The sequence below is a fragment of the Alosa alosa genome, chromosome 14 (assembly GCF_017589495.1).
Source record: "Alosa alosa isolate M-15738 ecotype Scorff River chromosome 14, AALO_Geno_1.1, whole genome shotgun sequence".
Lineage (NCBI taxonomy): Eukaryota > Metazoa > Chordata > Actinopteri > Clupeiformes > Clupeidae > Alosa > Alosa alosa.
The window spans coordinates 32,976,242-32,997,641 of NC_063202.1; the positions used below are offsets into that span (position 1 = coordinate 32,976,242).

General features: G+C 40.4%; 1 protein-coding gene across 1 annotated transcript in view; it reads right to left on the reverse strand.

The window, feature by feature from the left end:
• Positions 1–21,400, reverse strand: part of vps13c (vacuolar protein sorting 13 homolog C) — a 382,259-nt gene that overhangs the window by 20,776 nt on the left and 340,083 nt on the right. Inside the window, 2 exon segments of the mRNA XM_048262721.1 lie at positions 14,798–14,921; positions 18,711–18,756. Coding sequence (XP_048118678.1) covers positions 14,798–14,921; positions 18,711–18,756 — 170 coding nt within the window.

The window sequence follows — 21,400 nt, forward strand, 5'->3', positions numbered from 1 at the left end:
CTGCTTAATATAGTCGGAGCTGGGTGGGTAGTACAGCAATCTTTCTTGGAAATCAATCTAGTAGCCTAAAGATTTTCTTTTTTTTACAATTATGGATTAGTAAAAGCAAGTGCTTTTCTCTTGTTAATAGCGGTATCACAATGCCAAAACGCTAGCCTTCTAGCCAACTAAACCAATAGCATGCTTAGACGATTCTTAGGTGATTCAAATCTAATTGGTTGTTCAATTACAAAATCAAGCAGAGGTGTAAAAATCCTATACGGTAAATATGCCAAAGGAATTGGATGATTTGTAAAACTTTGGGGGAAAAGCTTTTTTCAGTTAAGTTTCAGATGTTAGTATTGTAGCAATGGGGAAAAAACAAAAAGTTGTTCATGATAAGCATGGTCAGGTGGAGTAATTTCAGAAAAAGGCCTCTAAAAAAAGCTTCCAAGAGAGCAGACAGGGAAATGAAAATCAAAGAAAAACGGAAGCGACAAAGGAACAGAGAAATAATGACAAGACTAACTGACATTATAATGCGAGGCAAGATGGCACATAAAGCTCCAGGACCTGACAACATCCCGGGGTGTGTTCTTAAGGCCTGTGCTTCTGAACAGCGGTATTCACAGACATCTTCAACCTTTCACTGCTACAGTCTGTCGTCCCCACATGCTATAAGAGAGCCACCATCATCCCAGTAAAACCATCAGTGAGCTGTCTAAATGATTACCGCCCTGTCACTCTGACCTCTGTTGTGATGAAGTGTCTTGAGAGGTTAGTCAAAGACCGGGGCTGAGCCAGACATTTGAAACATTGGGGGCTTAGCCCATGTCACATACAGGAAGGCTAGGGGGGTCCGGGGGCATGCCCCCCCATCAGAAAAATTTGAAAAATAACCCCTTAAATAATGACTTGTGAATTCTGTGTAAACTAATGGACACATTGAGACTTTAAAAATGTGAGACTCAAGGTATCTGACTATGCCACACTGTGTAAAATTATAGTTTTGGGTCTTTCAAAAGGGGTCTATAGGGCATAGCCTATCTGATCAGCATGCACTTAGTTAATTAAGTGTTCTTATGAGTTATGGTTTGTATATTATAGGCTAGTATACTATGCCGAGATAACCCTGATGGGATGCTACCTTGTCTCAATAAATGTTTACTTTAAACTCTGTGAACCCACTGATTATAATGTTCAGTGGAACACATGAAGCTACATTTAATCCAGGGCTTAAAATTCATTTGTCAAAATCGGGGGGGGGGGGGAATTCCCCCCTTCAGTGCCTCACATAGGGGGATTAATTCAGTTGGGGGGGATACATTTTACAAACTGAAATCGCATTTTCGTTATAGGCGTCAATGAGAGAACAACACGCCTACATGATTTTGGTTTCGATTTTCTAATTGGAGTAAGTCTTTGTGACAACACGTCATGATACATTTGATAATGTTTGATCGTTGTTTTGGTATGAAGCATCTTTTACGTAATGAATGCGCACTCTAGAAAGTGAAAGTAGCCTAACCTAGGCCTACTATGCGCTCTGTGTCTGTAGCTGTCTGTGCACGTCCGCAATTGATTACGTTCCTCAAATGGAGAGATCTAGAGAAAGAACGCACCTGCAAAGTGGTTCTCTGCGTGTGTGTGTGTGTGTGTGTGTGTCTCTGCATGGGGTTACGTTCGATTCAAGTCAGAAGCTGGTCCGTCCGGTCCCGCATTTACGCCGCTCCATAAATAGATTAACGTAGGCTAGACAGCGCTGTAAAATGTGTGCAGGAATTTCTCGCATTATGATGGCTAGAATTGCGGGACTTGAATAAATCATGCGCTATACACGCAATCCTGCGCTGAAATGTAGGCCCTGTAATCAGTAGGCCTAGGCTATATTTTATTTTGCTGTAGGCCTAGTTACCATAGCTAGTTATTTTGCTGATTGGTTGACTGCTGTGCCAATAATTAACGTTGGTTGTGCTGGGCTCATGCTCGATTCGTAATCTATACCTGAGTGGAGAAGTGGGGTGTTAGATAACATCTGCTGATGTCGAGGAAGGCATTTTTTTGCTCTAAAATGCATGAAACATCCAATTCTAATCTTTTAATCGTACCCAAAGTGCTCCACAAACAAAGTGGAGAAGCTGCGTTTATCCATTATGCCCCCAAACTATGGAACACCCTGCCTCTGTACATCAAGCAGGCGAGTTCAGTAAATATTTTTAAAAAAGATCTGAAAACATACCTGTACAGGAAAGCTTTTAGTTAACTCATCTTATCCTGTACACTACATTTTCAGATTATTCTACATCTGCTACTATTGGAGGGCGCAGCCAGCCAGAAGCAGATGGGCTCCCCCTATTAAGTCAGGTTCTGCTCAAGGTTTCTTCCTGGAATATGGGAGTTTTCCTTGCCACAGTTGCCATATAAAGCGTGCTTGGGGGGGTAAGAGGGTTAAGGCTGCCAGTCTTATGACGTAATTTTCTATATTTTTGATATGTTGCTGAGTAGATCATAAACAGCAAAGAAAAGTGATTGATAATGACTGACTGACTATTATTGTGTTACATGCTTCAAATGTAAAGCACTTTGAGCTGCATTCTGTGTATGAAAGGTGCTATACAAATAAAGCTTATTATTATTATTATTATTATTATTATTAATGTCTTGACAATAGTTTTTCTTACCGGCTTGCTGTAAACTGACTGCGCCTCTCCAGTAGCCGCTCTGAACTTTCCTGCCAGCTAGGTTTAAGACGTAAACCGCTACATCTCAACACGGCTCTGGCATTGCCTAAACTCATCGTGTGGGAAATCAGATTAGGCTGTCAATATTGGGCTTTGAAAATAAGGGATATTGGCTCAGTAATAGTACATTTCGTAACATTTATAGAGAAACCGAGGGGAAGTTAAATTAGAAATTAGAATAGTTGGAAATTTAAAACACAGCCTACAAAAAAAAAAGATTCGGGGCTTGAGCCCCCGAAGCCACCCCCTCACTCCGCCAATGGTCAAAGACCACATTACATCCTGTCTGTCTACTGCATTAGACCCACTCCAGTTTGCTTATAGGTCTAACAGGTCTACAGATGATGCTGTAGCTTTGGCTTTGAATACTGTTCTCTCTCACTTGGATCAGAACAACACGTACACACAGATGCTCTTTATCGACTTCAGCTCCACCTTCAACACCATAGTACCATCTAGGCTCATGAAACTGCAAGACCTGAACATCTGTCCCTCCATGTGCAGCTGGATACTAAACAGGCAGGCCACAGGCAGTATGGCTAGGTAACATCACCTACTCCAGTCTAACACTCAGCACTGGTGTGTTAAGCCCCCTGTTGTACTCACTGTTGACATATGATTGTGCAGCCACTGACCGCTCCAACACCATCATTAAGTTTGCTGATGACACCACCATAATCGGCTGCATCAAGAATGGTGATGAGTCTGCCTACAGAGCAGAGGTGGCAACAATGACATCTTGGTGTCAGGATAACAGTCTGCTCAATGTAACAAAAACCAAGGAGCTGATAGTGGATTACAGACAGCTGCAGGGAGAAGAACACGCACCCATTCACATCGGGAGTGCAGCTGTGGAGAGAGTCAAAAGCTTCAGATTCCTGGCTATAAACATCAGTGAGGATCTGAGCTGGACACACCATATTGGTGTGGTCACAAAGACAGCGGCTCTTCTTTCTGCGCCGTCTGCGGAAATTTGGCATGGACTACAAAATATTGACCAACTTTTACCGCTGTACAATAGAGAGCATTCTGACTGGTGCCATAACAACATGGTATGGTAACAGCACTGCCCAGGATCGAAAATCGCTACAAAGAGCTGTCAGACCAGCACAGCGCATTACAAGGACTGAGTTACCATCCATACATCAGTCAGTGACAGGACCTCTACAGCCAGCGCTGCAGAAGAAAGGCAAACTGTATCATTTCTGACCCCAGTCGTCCCAGCCACTGTCTTTTCACCCTCCTGCCTTCTGGCAGATGATACAAGAGCATAAGGACCCGTACCAGCAGATACAGGGATAGTTTCTACCCGCAAGTCATCAGGATGCTGAACCATCCTTGAAAATCCCCACATAATGGCACTTAGTTTTTTGAATTCTGTTTTACCCTCTTCTTCCTTCTCTCTCCATCCTATTTTTTATAGTATTTTTTTTTATTTATTCTTGAAGTTGAATGGACACCTGAGCACAAGGAATTTCAATGCTGATAAATGATTATTTATGAGTACATGATAATAAACTTGAACTTGAACTTGATGGTGCATTCAGGGCCCATGATGAAAGTGACTCCTCATTGAACAAAGGGGAATTCCTTGAGCTTGTTTATCTCTGATTGTGCTAAATAGGAGTCAATCAATCAAAATGCAAAGCAATCAAAATGCACCTTGATGATATTAAACATGTCCAATCTGAACAACAACAGACATCATTGTTGTCAAACAGAACACAAAATGATGGGGCGTGAAATGGGGGATGGAGGATGTTGGTGTGTGTGTGTGTGTGTGGGGGGTGATGAAATGGTGTGTGTGTGTGGGGAGGAGTAATAGGGTGTGTGGGTATGGTGTGTTTGGGAGGTATGGTGTAATGGTGTGTGTGTGTGTGTGGGGGGGTGTAATGGTGTGTGTTTGAGGGGAGTTACGGTGTAATGGTGTGTGTGACTGAGGGGGGTGTACCTATATGTGGGGGTGGGCGGCATAATGACAAGTTCAGAATCCTGGTGGCTTGTGGTTAGAAACTGTCTCTGTATCTGCTGGTACAGGTTTGCATACTAAGTATAAGTATAAGTAAGTTTAAGTATATATACTCTTTTGATCCCGTGAGGGAAATTTGGTCTCTGCATTTATCCCAATCCGTGAATTAGTGAAACACACTCAGCACACAGTTAACACACAGTGAGGTGAAGCACACACTAATCCCGGCGCAGTGAGCTGCCTGCAACAACAGCGGCGCTCTGGGAGCAGTGAGGGGTTAGGTGCCTTGCTCAAGGGCACTTCAGCCGTGGCCTACTGGTCGGGGTTCGAACCGGCAACCCTCTGGTTACAAGTCTGAAGCGCTAACCAGTAGGCCACGGCTGCCCCTAAGTATGTATCAAACTCTCTATGTATCTTTATGTATCAAACCTCCTATAGCTCCTCGCTATAACTAAATGGGCACACAACAGATATAAAACTCAATCTGTTTTTAGGCCGTTAGCCTAGCCTACATATTTTAATGTTTTAGTTGTTAAACCAGCTGAATATAATTCAACAATATGTAAGGTTGCCCAGTGCCATTGGTAGTGGTGTCCTAAACCGATACAACTCAAATCTATAGTAATTATTTACAGATTCATATACTACAATCTATCTATCTATCTCTATCTCATTCAAGAGCCAATATCTGATGAAAAATAAAAGATACTCAATAGAATATATCTTGTAAGTGTTGTGAGAATACCAACATTTCCTAATTATTCCTAATTATTAATTTCCTATGATTTCAATAGTGATACAAAGCAAAGAATTTGGATACTTTTTTGACATGATTTGGAGGGCCCCACTACGCCAGTGGTGTTCCCACACACACACACACACACACACACACACACACACACACACACACACACACCTGAGATATATATCAAGAATAATTCTTGATAATTCTGCCTCCCTTATCTTCCTTTCAAACGCAGTGTCTGAAATAATGCTCCCTCTGAGATACACTTTCAATGCCTCCCATAGAGTTGATGCAGATCTATCAGGAGTTTTATTAATCTCTATAAAGGTGTTGATCTGATTGGATATGGATTGGACAAAGTCATCACTAGACAGCAGGCGAGTGTTGAAGCGCCAAGGTGGTTGGAAGGAGGCTGTTCTGATGTAGAAAACGCCAAGGATCAGATATGTTGAATTCCTCTATAAAGGATTGAATTGTTTTTGCAGATTTGGATGGCGAGTGTGCTTTGGTTGATGATCAATCAAGAGTTGGGTTAATCCAGCAATTAAAGTCTCCTCCAAGTATGAGAGAATGTGTTGCGATATCTGTGAGCTTGAAGAAAAAAGTTCTAAAAAAATTATAGTCGTCCCAATTTGGTGACAATGACTGGAATATTATGAATTTTCCCAGTAGCCACAATATATCTCCCATTGGGATCTGCTAGGACATTGGAGCAAATAAAGGGGACTGATTTATGTATGAGGATAGCTGTACCCCTGACCTTGGCCTGGAAATGTTGAATGATATATTTTACCTATCCAGTTCTTTCTCAGCCTAGCGTGATTCACCACTTTTAGATGTGTCTCTTGCAAAGAAATAATGAGTGCCTCTAATTTACGAAGATTACTCAAGACTTTGTTACGTTTAACTGGTGCATTTAGTCCCCTGCAATTCCAGCTGACAAAATTCAACTTGTTCCTATGAGACTGCAGAATGAGTCACAGTCTGAGTCACATTGAGTAGCCTACTGTGAGTAGCAATCACAATGAAAAGCTATTTGGGCAGGCATAATGATCGACAAATACAAAAAATAAAAAATAGAAAAAGTAGATTACAAGACAAAAACACATTCATCCCTTGCTAAAGCGCGCATATCCCCTTTTAACATTGATGAAAAATCTGAAATAGCACCGTTGCTCATTCAAGAGAGCTGCCGACGTGCTACCAGAGGCTTAAATGAACAGTATAAGAGTGGCAAATACAAATACCATAACATCAGCTCAAAAAGCAGACTATTAGGTTATTTTAAAAAAAACCTCTAAGCTATTTAGAGACGGAAATAGAAGGGAAAATATAAAGATGATGAAGCTTAGCAGTCAGTAGGCTAGTCCAAATAGACAGTCTATTTACTTGGCCACCGTTAGCTCACCGTCATCTGTATCCTCAAGTTAGTTAGGCTGGTGTACTACAGTGGGCGTTGCTTTCAAATGGCCACTTCAGTCGCGCATTACGGGGCGTGAAGCTCCGTGAAACTTTAGTACCACTTTCAGCCACTGTGCGTCGCTCTGCCACTGTACATCACTCTGTCAGTAGCCTGCCTGCAAAAGCAGGAGGCTACCGTTAAACATAATTGTTGCCGAGAGGAATCCCAGCCTACGAATTCAATAACAAAATAAATCATGCATAATTAAACATTACCTCGATTTAGGCTACTTGGGTATGCCTTAAGGCTTGACTACACGGTGGTAACGAAAATCGAAATCTGCTTTTGATAGCCTACCGGTGCCGCTCCACAAAACAAAAAAAATATCTTAATTTGCTGTCTACGTTATTGTCAGTGTTGGGGGTAATGCAACTGCACAAATCAAAACAGTGTCTTGTGTAATTATATTAATTATTAGAGAGAAATTAGTAAAGAAATAACTGTTCAGAATTAATCTGTAGCCTTGGGTAGGCTTCTGCAAAAAACAATGTTGTTGGCGATTTAATACTATCTAGCGACGTTTTTAACAGGCTACGCAATAGAGGCTTAGACAGCTATGACCCACGTTTTGGTTTCGTAAATTAATTTGCTCTACTTCTTGACTGCAATGTAGTCAATTGACTGCTTGACATGTCATTTTTATTTTTCTGTACAATAAACAAATACATCTGCTTCATGCCGCAGAATTACATTCATATTTGGCTGACTTCTGCAGACGCGCAAAAAACACTGCCACTTCCCTTCCCATATTCCAAAATTAAGATAGTAGCCTACACAAAAAGTACTTCATACCATCATAAAAATCTGTTACAACGAATAGCAATTTGCAATTTGACAAAACACCTAAATAGAATTAAATATCGTAGGCACAGGAGAAAACTCAGCACAGAGCATTTCCAATTCAAAAGGGAAAGCACTGCTCATTGCAGAATGCAGAACCTTTAAAAGGTAAACAGGTCTATAACTTGACTAAAAACTGGAGGTACACTTGTTATCTGAGCAGTCTGTATGTCCTCATTTTGCGAATGCGAGGACGTTATGAGCCTGTTGCATTTCGTTAGATGTCCGAGTCATGCATAATGTTTGAAAACCACTGGCACGTAATCACAATAATTTCACACACGACAGTTGGATACTTCATCATGTTCCCATGCCTACATTTAGGTGAGTAGCATAGAGATTGTTAAAAACAATAAAGTATAGCTCTCCGTTTGGGACATTACCGTCGGAGATGCTGACTTGCAAAGGGCTCGGGATAACACGTTATCTCCACTATCATCAGTCAATGCCCCCATGATCAAAGTGGGGAATGAAAGAAAAAGTTTGAGAACCACTGGCTTAAGTTACCTGCAGTCCAGAACACACAGAATATTGCAACAGAAAGTTGCCTTTATAATCATACCGTATGCATATCATATCGTACCACATTATCCCAAGCTTCAAAGAGCTCCCCACGTCTGTGACAGGAAGATGTGACGCCGCTAAATTCTCAGCTTGTTTATACCCCACACTGAACGCGTAAGACCGCTAGGCCCATCACTGTGGGGTGCGGTAGCCTACTCTCTGGGATTTAAGTCAAGCAATATAGCCTAACCATACATACACTAACCATGTGCGGCCTGCTCACTCATTGTTTCAAAATGAGTAATTTCAGCTTTGTCTGAACTGGCCATTGTAGGCTACGTAAAAATAAACAAGTAGGCCTATCCCCCATCCAATGATATCAGCAAATGTTTGTTTTCCAAAGCAAGAATTTCACTTCACCATGCACCTTCGACAATGAATATCTCATTACACTTATGTTACTGTTAAACGTAGGCCTAACTGGTATCATTACAAACATCATCACTCATCATCATTACTCTGTGTCCTAAAAACTGGCATATTTTATGGTATTGTGTCATGTAAGGTCGATGCAAAATCTAGAGAAATGTGTGAGGTGGTCAGTAGGGGACAATTGAGACACACATTGGATTGTGTTATTACTTGAACATTCCACACTATCCACAGCTGTGGTATCGGGGCAGAAGGATTACTGTTAGCGCAGACTTTATATAAAATTCTTCAACAGAAGGCCTGCCTCGAATGCAGGCTTGCCCAAAATAAAGGTCTGTGGTTTGCACAGCCTACAGTAAGTAGGTTAAATAACAGACCCGCCACAATGTGCGGTATGATGATTTACGAGCAAGATGTTTTTGGTGCCCTACGCGCACTGAATGTTCTTAAATAACAATGATCATCAGTAATATTCGACCATTATTTTGTGTAAATGGGCTATGCATTGGGTTAGACACCAGGGGCCATATTCACAAAGCCTTTTATCTTACCACTAGTAGGCTAGGCTAAGTGGAGCGCTCTAGAATCTTTGACTAAGAGTGAGTGAGTGAGTCTTCGTTGCAATGGATGACGTTATTACTCATGCACAAGCTTGACTGAAGTGACCACCTTGATTGGCTGATGATTGTAACGCGGGAATGATTCCAAACACCTCCCTGACGATAATGAGTGATAGGTGACAGGTCTGAGAATGCGTGCGCTTACACAAGGACGGAAGATGATGAATAACTGAATAAAAAGGCCTAGACTAAATGAATCAAGAGTAAGGCAAAACAAATAGCCCCTAATGAAACATACGGATTGATGTAGTAGCCTATCTTTGTAACATTATTAAATTAATCTTAATTACTGTGCCTATGCCTACGTTTGCAGAGAACATTTTAATTTGATTCACAATAATTAAGTGTGCTTGCAAAGCACACTTATTGTTCTTCTTAAGTTTTATTATTATTATTTTTCCCGTCCCGTATTTTTCCCATTTTTTGTCAGCCCTAGCGCCTAGGCCCTTTGAGACAGAGACACCGTTCCAACTTTAAAACGTCCGGTCAGTAGCGGTGTAAGTTGGTCGCGAAGATGACGTCAGGTGGGCGTGCCGTCGATCCGCCATATTGGATTGAACAGAAAGCAAAACTAAATTTTCAAAGGTCACAAATTTGATCCGAACGCCACAAAACTTGACGTACATTATCCTTGGACCAAGCCTCACAAAAGTTACCGGAAGGATTTTTGATTTTCGAAACTGGGGACTTTATGAACTGGGGATTCCAATGTGAGGGTGCATAAGCTAAAAAAAAAAGAAATATTCCAAAAGTTTCCATCATTTTGTAAACCACACACAGGTATTTGGTAACTCTCACCATTCACCTTCTATCACAATGCCTTCCAAGTATGCTCAATGCCTCTGGGCAGCCACAATGTCTCCGGGCAACCTTGCCCACTCATGAAATCCTTGCTCTGCCATGGGATAGTATGGACTTACGAACTGAAATAGCAAGGAGAACAGTAGCTATATATAGCTTACATAAGGGAGTTGTTTTCACATTGACGGTATTCAAATGAAATTTTTCATTATTGTTAAATATCATGATGGGAGAGTATTATTAAAAATGTTACAAGTATGCAAATTCATATGTTTACGGGAAATTAGGTTTTACTGGGTTGTTTTGTTGTAAAGACATGCAAGGCATTCTGGGCCATAATGAACAGTGGTCGGCAGCACTCCATAGGCTACGTATTAATATGAATAGGTGTTTCTGTAAACCTAGGGACAATAAACAGCTATCTCTGTTACAAAAACGAGCTGGTAATCGCTCATTGAAGAGGGAACTATGATAAAAAGATTGGTTTCCTAAAAGCATGGTGTAAAGAATAAGCAGGGAAATGCCACGTTAATCTTAAATAGCCTACTGAACGCTAAAATCTTGCTGAATTAGCAAGATACAGTACCATCAGAAGCAGAAGCCAACAATCATAAAGCACCTGTGCGCGCGCGCACTCTCTCTCCCCTGTGCATGAAGCTGTCTGCGTGTTGTAGGCTAGATTTGCGTGAGTTCTTTCTATCTGCTTTACTTTTGTGTGTTGCGACCACCTAGGCTATGTTATAGACGTTCTATGAGGTACCAGTGTTTAGCTGTGTCACAAAACAATAAGCTTTGTCAGACTACTTTTAAAATGATATTCAGGGCTATATACATTTTAAACATTCAGGGCTGAAGACCCGACAAAGCCTTGCGTTAATTCTTCAGGTGGGAAGTGTCAGGAATTCTCATACGAGAGACGCTCTCATTGGTGGTTAGTATATGGAGTAGGGAATTGACAGCAACATATCCAATCACATTATGAGAGATGCTGAATTTAACATAAACTGCTATGTTTGATTTTAAATTAATGTAAATTTAGCCGGGACTGTAAGCTGGCACGCGTGGGTGCTCAATGTTTTCAGTGGGTGCCCGAGAGACGGAGCACCCACGGTATCGGCGCCTATGACAAGCGTATCTCGCGGTTGCATCCATTACAAACAAACATGCAATGTGAACGTCTGGGATTGGGGAGAGCACTAAATGCTCTTCAGAATAAGCACGAAGTCAAGCCTTTAAATGAAAAACACTTTTTAATAATCAAAAAAATAAACGCTAATAAAGTAAACTTGTGATCATCAAAAATGGTTTATCGCCTGTAACTCCGTGATAACAGGACGTAACAGGAAGGCATTTGGCTGAGCAACAGAGGTTAATATGCTCTATATTTTGTCCAAATGATGTCTGTCTATCATCGTTGCACTCGAGAAAACCGGAATGTTTCATTTGTCCTGCGTTTCTTCTACAGCTGCAAACGGGATTCACTTGCAGTTAACCAAATATTTCTCTATTAGGGCAGGGCAGGCATATTTCTGGCTATTAAATTATTTCTAAACCAGTCTGCTAAAGTCTGTAGTGATATCTGTGTAGGGTTTTCCAGGCTCCATTTCTTTTTACGAGACACCCTGCTCACAAGAGACAGTTGTTTGGGTTGTTGCAGCGTCATTGCAGCGCTACTGGAAACTGGACAAATTAAAGTCGCGTGATACCGCGTGATACCGGACCGCGAGGGAAGCTGGCCAAATCGAAGCAATGCCCACTGTACCTGCAGGTGTTATGTTTTTGATGAAATCCACTGCTGCAGAGGGGTCTTCAAATTTGTGTAGTGTTCCATCAGGCAACGTAATTTTCAGCAGGGCAGGGATCAACTACCTGAACTTCACTCCTTTGATAGGACGAAGGAGACGCTTTGCTTCCCTGAACTGTGCACATTTCTTGGTCACAGCAGTTTTGTAGTCAGGAAAGATAGAGACTCTTTTCTCTTGGTAGCTTAGGAAAGCCTCTTCAGCTTCTTCAGGGATCCGGTCCCGATCCTGGTAGTAGTGCCAACAAGGAGGCAGATATCCCCAGGATGTAAACTGATCCTGCTTCTCGTGATGTCTGAGACTTTGTGAGACTGAAGGTCGGCGAGTGGGATATTCTTCCTACAGGCAGTAGGGGCGGGCGAGAGAGCCTTCATTTCACCCCGTAATGAGTCATTTAACCATATACTGACTTACGAAGACGATTAATTAACACAAAAACGTTGTTGGTGTCCCTTTAAGTGAGTGTTGTACTTTGAGAGCAAAGATTAACCGGAGACAAATTCATTGTTTGTTTATGCAAACCTGGCAATAAAGCTGATTCTGATTAGCCAAATGCCCACCCAATGCCTCAATGATGACATACACATCTTCATTGGACCAACAACAGGGCATTCTATTCTAGGAATTATCTTTTTAAACTTTTTGGTGATATTCTATGTTGAAGAGCTTTCATCCTGTTCTGAAGAAAGACAGATAGAAGAAAGATAGATTGATGGATCAATAGATAGATAAATAAATACATTTTATTGCCACACAACAATGTTGATGGTAATATTTGTTACAGGAAGAAGTAGCTCAATCCAGTAAAGAAGAAAAGAGAGAGAACAAATAAAACAAAAAAGTAAATAATGTTCAGATACATTTTGTAATGTTCAGGAGTCTGATTGCTGAAGCGAGGAAGCTATTTTTAAAACATGTGGTTTCAGTTCTAATGGATCTGGTTTGGATGGGTGGAATCTTTGATTATTCTTTAAGGTGGTTTAAGTACAGAACTAAGGTGCTCAGAATACAGAACTTGGTAGGCACTGTATTGAAAGGATTAAACAAGTTCTCTGTCTTGATATTGTTATACTGTTGGCATTTTAAATTGATTGTATTTTGGTCTGAAATAAAGTTTCTGATTGAAATAAAGTTTATCATTGATACTATGCATAAGTACACTGAAGTGATCAAGCATCACAACTGTCACATTTATCATGCAATCAAAATAAGTTGATATTGTTGATATTTTTTTACTACTCTTGTTTCATAGGGTGTAGTAGTTCTTCTTTCATGGGACAGTAGTAAGGCTGTAACAGTAAGGACTTCAAGGTTCAATATATTCAGGCATAAGGAGAATACACAGTGTATTTGCAAATATGGATGAAATTATAGACTCTTAGAGTCTGAAATCTTAGACTGATAGATAGAACAACTGTTTTAAAGGAGAGGGTTGTAGTGAGAGCACTGGGGTATCTGGTGTGACTTGTATGGTAATAGAAAAAGGTTTACATGGCCAAGCCAGGCAGGATGGCTGGCTCCACAACCTAGCATTATGCATTTCTTTCCCTCTCTTTTTCCATCGTAACAAACCTGTAAACCATGATGTCCGAAAGACGGTATAAACAGAGTCGTGAATTATCTGTACTGTTACATCCCTAGATAATATTGTAATATCACTGTTTTAAGTTGTGTATATTGTGCAAAGACACATGCTTTTGCTTTAGCTACCTAGCTGCAAAACGCTTAAAAATAAATGCATGGGAGCTATTATATCTTCTTGTCTTGTATAAGTCTTTTAAGAAGCTACTTCTATAGGACGTCAAATCACTCATGCTTATTGTCAATAAACCCAAATAAATTAATGATTCAAATGCTCCCTTTAGCCTAAAGTTCTATGCAACAGAAAAAAAGAAGATCAGTTCATGGTTTCTGTTGACATGGATCTCCAATCTCAATTCTCTCAAGGCTCTCAAGGCTCTGCCCTGCCGATGGGGTTTGGAGACAAGGGCAGCACTGTCATGAAGATAGATGTTATATTTGTTCCTTGGATTCACATAAAACTTGTACTCTCTCTGGCCATGACACAAGCAGAACAAAAAAGCATGATGCACATGCCCCTGTCAACCACGATGCATTACTCACCTGTTGACACTCACACATCAGGTGTCTTTTGAGCAATTACCATATTTTCCGGAATATAAATCGCATTTATTTAGAAATTTATTTCACGAAATCCAAGATCAAGAAGAGACATTTAATCTGGAAAGGCAAGTTATTCAACTACACAATAGCACACAGAACAACAGGCAGAATAGGTGTCCGGTAGGTATGTTAACGTAACAGTTATTCAGCTATACTATTTAGCCAGCTTGATGTTGGTTAGCTTGGTGACAAGGAAATTAAAATGTCAGTTCCTAGTTGCACAGTTTGTTGTGATGTCTCCTTTCTACCGGATGTGGAATATTAACAATGACTACACGTTTGTTTGCTGACCCTCGTTTGAACTGCCATTGTCCTTTGCTGTGTAATTTGTTAGCTAAATGCTAGCGATTAGCAAAATGCTAGCGGTTGGCTGTGTTGAACATGGGAAGTGCTTGGGAAGCTGAATAGGCTAAATTAACATAACAAGCCAACAAGTTACAAGCCTAGAGCGCCCTCCCGCGGTTGTAGACGGTAATATTACCTTGGTTCATGCAAAGATGTGTGTTAGTCAGCAGGAATTAACATTTAACAATATGTTAAATTATATATATCTTGAGATATAAGTCACAGGACCAGCCAAACTATGAAAAAAGTGTGACTTATAGTCTGGAAAATACGGTACACATTGAATACAAAACTGCACATACTATTTGAAAATAAAATAAAAAAATCAAATGGTTGATTTTATCTATTTAAATATTTCTCAGCATTCTCATACCTTTGAATACCCTGAAAGGTAGTGCTGGCCATATCAACAATGCCTCCAGTTGGTCTGGCAACAACGCCTACCAATCCTTTTCCAATTCCCTTGAAGAAGCCAGCTGCACCCTCTTTCTTTGCACCTGAAGGACAAAATAAAAATATCCCACCATGAACTTTTAATTTCATCACAATTAATATCTAGAGTATATCAGTATCTCTGTCATTAAAGTTAGAAGGTAATCTGTATTCACAAATTTTTTTTAGCTTTAAGATCAATCAAGATGTTGAATAAATGACGAGGGGTAAGAATGCAAGGCACATAATTGACAATTGGTCTTTAAAATATCGATAATTACAACCAGAAAAGCACTTGATCCAATCCAATAAGAGGGCACAACATGGATTTTGCACAGCAATTCTCTAGGAAGCAAATTGCAGGCAGATTTCCTTGGGCTCAAGAGTCTGCTAGTGTAAGTTTACTGCTGTCTGCAACTTAAAATCTGTGAGTATTCTGACCTGCCTGGACTTTGAAACCACCTGAAATGCATTACTGGGCCTTGCATGGAAATCTTGACTGGGCCATCAGAAACTAACACAGTGGTTAGATTGTGAAGCCAGTCCCCACCCTTTCTAGGCCTCCTTTGTTTAGATTTCGGTGGGCGGTCTCAGCCGGGTGCAATCAATCAACAGGAGAACAAGCGGGTTCAATCAAACTAACACTATAATAGTAAAGGCTGTTGCTAAAGCATCAGCCCTTGTGTTCCACCCTTCTTGTGTGAAGATATTACCAGGTAAAGACATGTAAGTCTACGCAAGACGTTATATATACTTATTGCCTTATCATTTTGTTAAGCCTTTTATATTTTTCTATTTTGTTATTTGCATTTTATTATATTTTGTATTAAACTTTTACATCCCAGCAAGTTTGCCTGTTCATTCATTACTGCTAATATGAGTGCTCATTCACACAGTTTAAAGTAATAAAATGGGTAATACCAAGATGTAACATTGTTTTAAAGGTTAGGGGAACGTAAAAAAGAGTGTTCTACAAAGGTCCCCTAAAGGTTGCAACGTTACCCAAAACTAACGCTCAGAGAATGTTAAGAAAACTTTTCCGAACAACCAAAACCAGGGAAAATCAGGGTATGTTCCCGCAACTAAAATCTAACATTCCCGGAATGTTCTGACAACCTTGTTAGCTGTGATGTGTTTCTGTTCAGTTGTGTCACATTTTCTTCTTTTCCTATGTCATACCACTGCTGCAGGCAGCCCACCCTCAAACACAACTGATAGGTCTGCAAAAATAGCAGTCTCTCTCTCTCTCTCTCTGAAAAAAAAAAAAACCTGATTCACATGAATTATTTTGATTAAAAACGGGACTAGTTTTCAAAACAATGTTGGGGAAAAAAAGCCTATATAGCCTAAGCCTATAGTAGACTAAAGCTCATTGTGGACTTCAGGAAGTCTAAAGAGAGAACACATCACCCCTGTGTTGGCTGAACTGCACTGGCTCCCTGTTTCCTATAGAATTGATTTTAAGGTTATGTTAATTACTTACAAAGCTCTGAATGGCATGGCACCTTCATATATCTATGAGCTTTTAATATCTTATCAACCACAAAGGAAACTTAGATCATCCAATTTTAATCTTTTAATTGTGCCCAAAGTGCTCCACAAACAAAGTGGAGAAGCTGCTTTTATCCATTATGCCCCAAAACTATCTCTGTACATCAAGCAGGCGAGTTCAGTAAATATTTTTTAAAAAAGATCTGAAAACATACCTGTATAAGAAAGCCTTTAGTTAACTCATCTTATCTTGTAGACTACTTTTTCAGATTATTCTACATCTGCTGCCATTGGAGGGCGCAGCCAGCCAGAAGCAGATGGGCTCCCCCTATTACAGTGGGTCCCAGTTAAGTTTGGACAGGTTCCTTCATGAATCACGCACCCCATTTTCTCAGCAGAAATGGCACAAACTGCAGTTGACACAAACAACCACAAGGTGTCCCTTGGGAGTTCTGCCACTACTATTTTTGATGCGACTTGACTTACTGCTTCCATGATGCAGTTTCCAAGTCAGTAGAACAATCAGAGAAAGTTGAGCCATTACCAAACATATATGATAATACAATAGCGTGAGTTTATATATCTTATACCCTATTTGTCACGGTTACTTATAGATTTGATAGTGTAAGCGTCTGAGACTTTCAGCGGGGGCACGGGAACTTAAATTGATCACAGTAGTTTAAGCTTACACTTGACATTCTAATATGAAAATGTAGATGCAATTGTTGTAAAATGGTGCAGCGCCTTTAACTCATTGAGTGCCAAAAACGTAATATTACGTTTTTAGCTTTTTTTAAAATTACGAAACTAGACACTCTAACACACCTAATATGTGATTTTGGGAACTGTGTGATGAATGGAAATGAAATATATGATCGAAAATGCACAATCTGGACATTTTATCTGGACATTTTATCATAACTCGGTTGCCGCTTCGGGTTGAATCAGTGACGCATGCACGTCATCTCAAAACCAGGCCATTTTCGTGGGTCTATCACTAGGTGGCAGTCTCGCCAGGTCTCGCTGATCACTTCCCGGAAAGTTTACAGGCAACACTTCATTTCATGAAAGACGTTATATCTCCATTTCTAGAAAAAAACAGCGATTTTGATGAAAACTAGCCACTGTTTAGCTTGGGATTTCTCAGGAACAGAGGCGTGTAGAAATACACGGTTTGCACCCACTGAGAGCTTAAAGTCTCACCTTTTAAACGAGCCATTGTATGTGTTCATAGTTATAACACAGAATATGCTGTGGCTGTACAAAAATCATCAACAATGGTCTAGATTGCTGGCACTCTAGGACAAAGCTTCCGAGAACAGCTTGGCATTCAATGAGTTAAGAAAGCACTGTGCGCAGGGATGGAGAGAGAGAAAGCGAGAGGGGATATGTGTGTTAGAACTTAGATGCGTGTGGAAAAAGTAGATGTGCTGTTGAGACTGGAGCGAGTCATATTCAAAATAATGCAAAACATAAATCCGCAGATAAAACCAATTATCCTCATTCATTGCTACCGCAGCATGCCTGCTTGCCGACGTTCAAACGAAAAAGATATCAAAGCACCTTTTGCGTTTGAATGTAGCACCAAAAAATGTTTAAACAGACAAATGATTTAGCTAATTGATTATAGCCTGTACACCAGCAATTGTTGAACATTTACCTGTACAAGTACATTGACAGTAGCCCAGCCTAACAAGCGTGTTGCATGTAGTAGGCCTACTGTAGAAATTTCACTTAAATTGCAACCGAGGGTTGCAATCAACAAAGCAACAAGAGGGTTGAGTCTGAATGACACTGAGTTCAGACTCATATTGCTCCTCATAACCATCTATAAAAAAAAGTGTTTTTTCTTTTCTTTTTGAGCACGTCCGAATCCCAGGACATAACGCACTGGACCTTATAATAGGCTCGAGATATAATTCCAAAGGGGACAGACTTAAAACTTAAAAAGATTGAACGAAGCTTCCCGAACTTTGAAATTGCGATCAGTGACTGGCATCGGGTGAACGAAGCTTTTTGAAGTTGAACAGGCTATTAAAAACTATTTGCACACCTATATAAAGTAACAATTGTGTCACTTTATAGATGCTTTAACATAGCTTGCAAACATAGTTTCTATGGATGTTATGCACGGTTAGATTCTTGCTAATATGCTAACTGGGTATTTGAGCCCAGAACATAGCCATATACACCATGTTCTATGTTCTGCTGGAAATAATGTGTTTATCTGTCCTTCACATGACCACATACAATAAAAATGAATTTGAAGATACTAAAACAAATTGCCTGATAAAAGCATACCTCAAAAAGTGGCAAGTTGTTGCTTAATGATGCTTAGTCTAGTGTTGCTTAATTATGCTTACCTTCTACAGGCATGGTGACAATTCCAGTCACACCCCCAAGCACACCCTGGAAAGAGGAATACATCAAATACAGAATTTCTATGAATCCAGCATGGTTTTATTGCTTCTAGTAGCAAGTAACAAGTAACATTCTTTGTTGGCCAGAATTTGGCACTAGCCATATAATTGGCTACCTAAAATAATAATAATTGGCTACCTAAAATAGTGGGCTGCTAATTTTGAGGTTGTCCAACCTTAACAAGATAGTGCTATGCCAAGTCAAGTCAACAAGTTTCAGTCACTTTGGGGGTTCGGAGTCTTGTATCATTTAAGGAAAACCAAATGACATTACATTCTATTAATTGGGGAATTAGCTGGGACTTTTCACTTTAACTACATTACCAGGGAGGAATTTCGACAGTTAGTTTAAGTGAAAATATAAGACCATCAAAGTTAAACCTGCAGCCACCTCTGACACCCACTATAAAGAGAAGGCTCCTGAGGTGGATAAGAGAGATATTTTTTGTAATGCCACAATCCATACACAACGTTAAATGCTAGGTAACATACACAAGGAAATGATTGATGAGTAGGATTTCATGATGTAAAAGATGGACAGCCTACAATACAGAGTCTTTAGCTGCTACCATTTTGACTCTTTCATGCACCATTTCTTGTCCTCAATCTGCAACAGAAACTTCCTGGTAGGTTTCTGCCCAGTCCTCCTGTAGTCATGGAGATAATAAACACCAACACAGTTCTGAACCCCCGGTCGGCTGAATGACGCTTTAAGCGCAGCGGACACTGGCGCAGACACAAGCACACTCCGCTTTCGACATTCAATTAGCTTACATTAGATTCCATTGTTTTTAATACAAGTCTGCCCACCAACATCACACTTTGCCGCCGTGTAAATTAAGATTCAGTTTTATTTTGTCAGCATTGCTCAATAAAATACATTGTTCCTCCAGTGTTCGCCAGTTAAAAACTTTGGCATTGATGTGCATAGCAAGTGACAGTGCACTCCACACTGTGTGCATTGGGGTCAGCTCAGTCAACATAGAATTAAAATATATGAAGCACTTCACATTTAGGTTATAGGCTAATCTACAGTGGGTAGTACTTTGAATTGTCTGGCTTCACGCATGATTCTTATGTGACCTCACGCGTAAATCATGCGTCTTTTATTTATATTTTCCCAGAGAAGCTGCAATGACCCAAAGAACCACCAGGTGGCACTTGTGAGCAGGGTTAGGAACGTCGGCTTTTGCCGCTTTGAGTCTATGCGCGCCAGTATGCTACAGTATGGACCATATATTTACCCAACGTTTTTTCAGTTGTTTCCACAATATTACCCCCTGATGAGCTTTCATTTCGATGGCTGATAGGCCTACAGTACGTCTCCTGCAACAGTCCCAACATTTAGCACTATAATCAAACAAACCAAAAGTGAATTAAATCCCGAAGCAAACTGAAAATCTTCTGCTTTTAATATAGCCTACCAATACATTGCTCAAAACGACACACAGTCTCACGATAAAACTTTATTTTATGAAGAGGCATCTGGCTGTTTTGTTTATGTCTATTTTGCTTTCATTTTTTTCAGGAAAAAATAAATAAATAAAATGTCTCATTTTCCGACGCACCACAAAACATCTTGCCTATTCGTCTGGGGCTTTCTATAGGTTTCAGTATGGGCTGTACTGTACTCATCTGGCGAAAATGTGTGTATTTCTTAACAGGCTAGCATCTTGACCAGGCCCGGAAGGTATAGGCATTCTTTTTAAAATTACGAAACTACCAGGTGTACTGTATTGCCAAATAATGACATAGATGGTTTAAATGCGGGAGCAGTGAGTAATTAATTTTCAGTGATATCGGTTAAATAACAGTCATGAATGAGACGTTCAAAGCATAGTGCTGCAGTATACAGAAAAGTGCACAGGTTGAAAAACTTTTCTCCCGCATATGGGTGCTGATCTTCAGCCTGAATCGTCAGGTCTCTAGCAGTGGAACGTAAGCAGAGGGACGACAATGTAATAAGGTAAAATCTGAATCTCTCCATGTCACTGAATCAGGGGAGCAATGAGCCTGTTTCCCTGCAATAAGATGGTCCTATCGCGGGGTGATATGAGACAGCGACACTCAAAGTGCGTTCCTAATGTCATGTTTAAATGCACACCTAACAGACAGCATCATATTAAATGGGTAGTCCGATTTCAGTATAATAGCCTGTAATAATAATATGTTTATGTTACGTGAAAAGCCTAATTGCTTAATTGTAATCGCAATTGTCCCGCAACATTTTTTTTATTTTTCCTTGCGGTCCAGTAGTGCTGGAAAGTAGCAACATTGAGCACCTCCACATTGAAACCAGCCCCGATATGCACGCTGCAGCCAGGGGATTCTGGGAAGGTAGCACACAGTCGAAAATGCCACACAGTCTATGAACATGGGGGCGACATATTCTTATTTCGCCGAGGGCGCAGGATTGCCTTCCGCTGGCTCTGGTCTTGACACTTTCTATCAACATATTAAACTAGATTCAAAGGCAGTCCATAATACAAATGAAATTGAGGAGAATGTGCAACGCATTTGGTGATAGGTGATTGCATAGGTGATGGCTCTCTGCAGCATCAGGACCAAATGCATCTCACAAGGACTAATGGAGGCGCTAATGTGGCTATTAAAGTGCTTTTGCTAATTGAAGC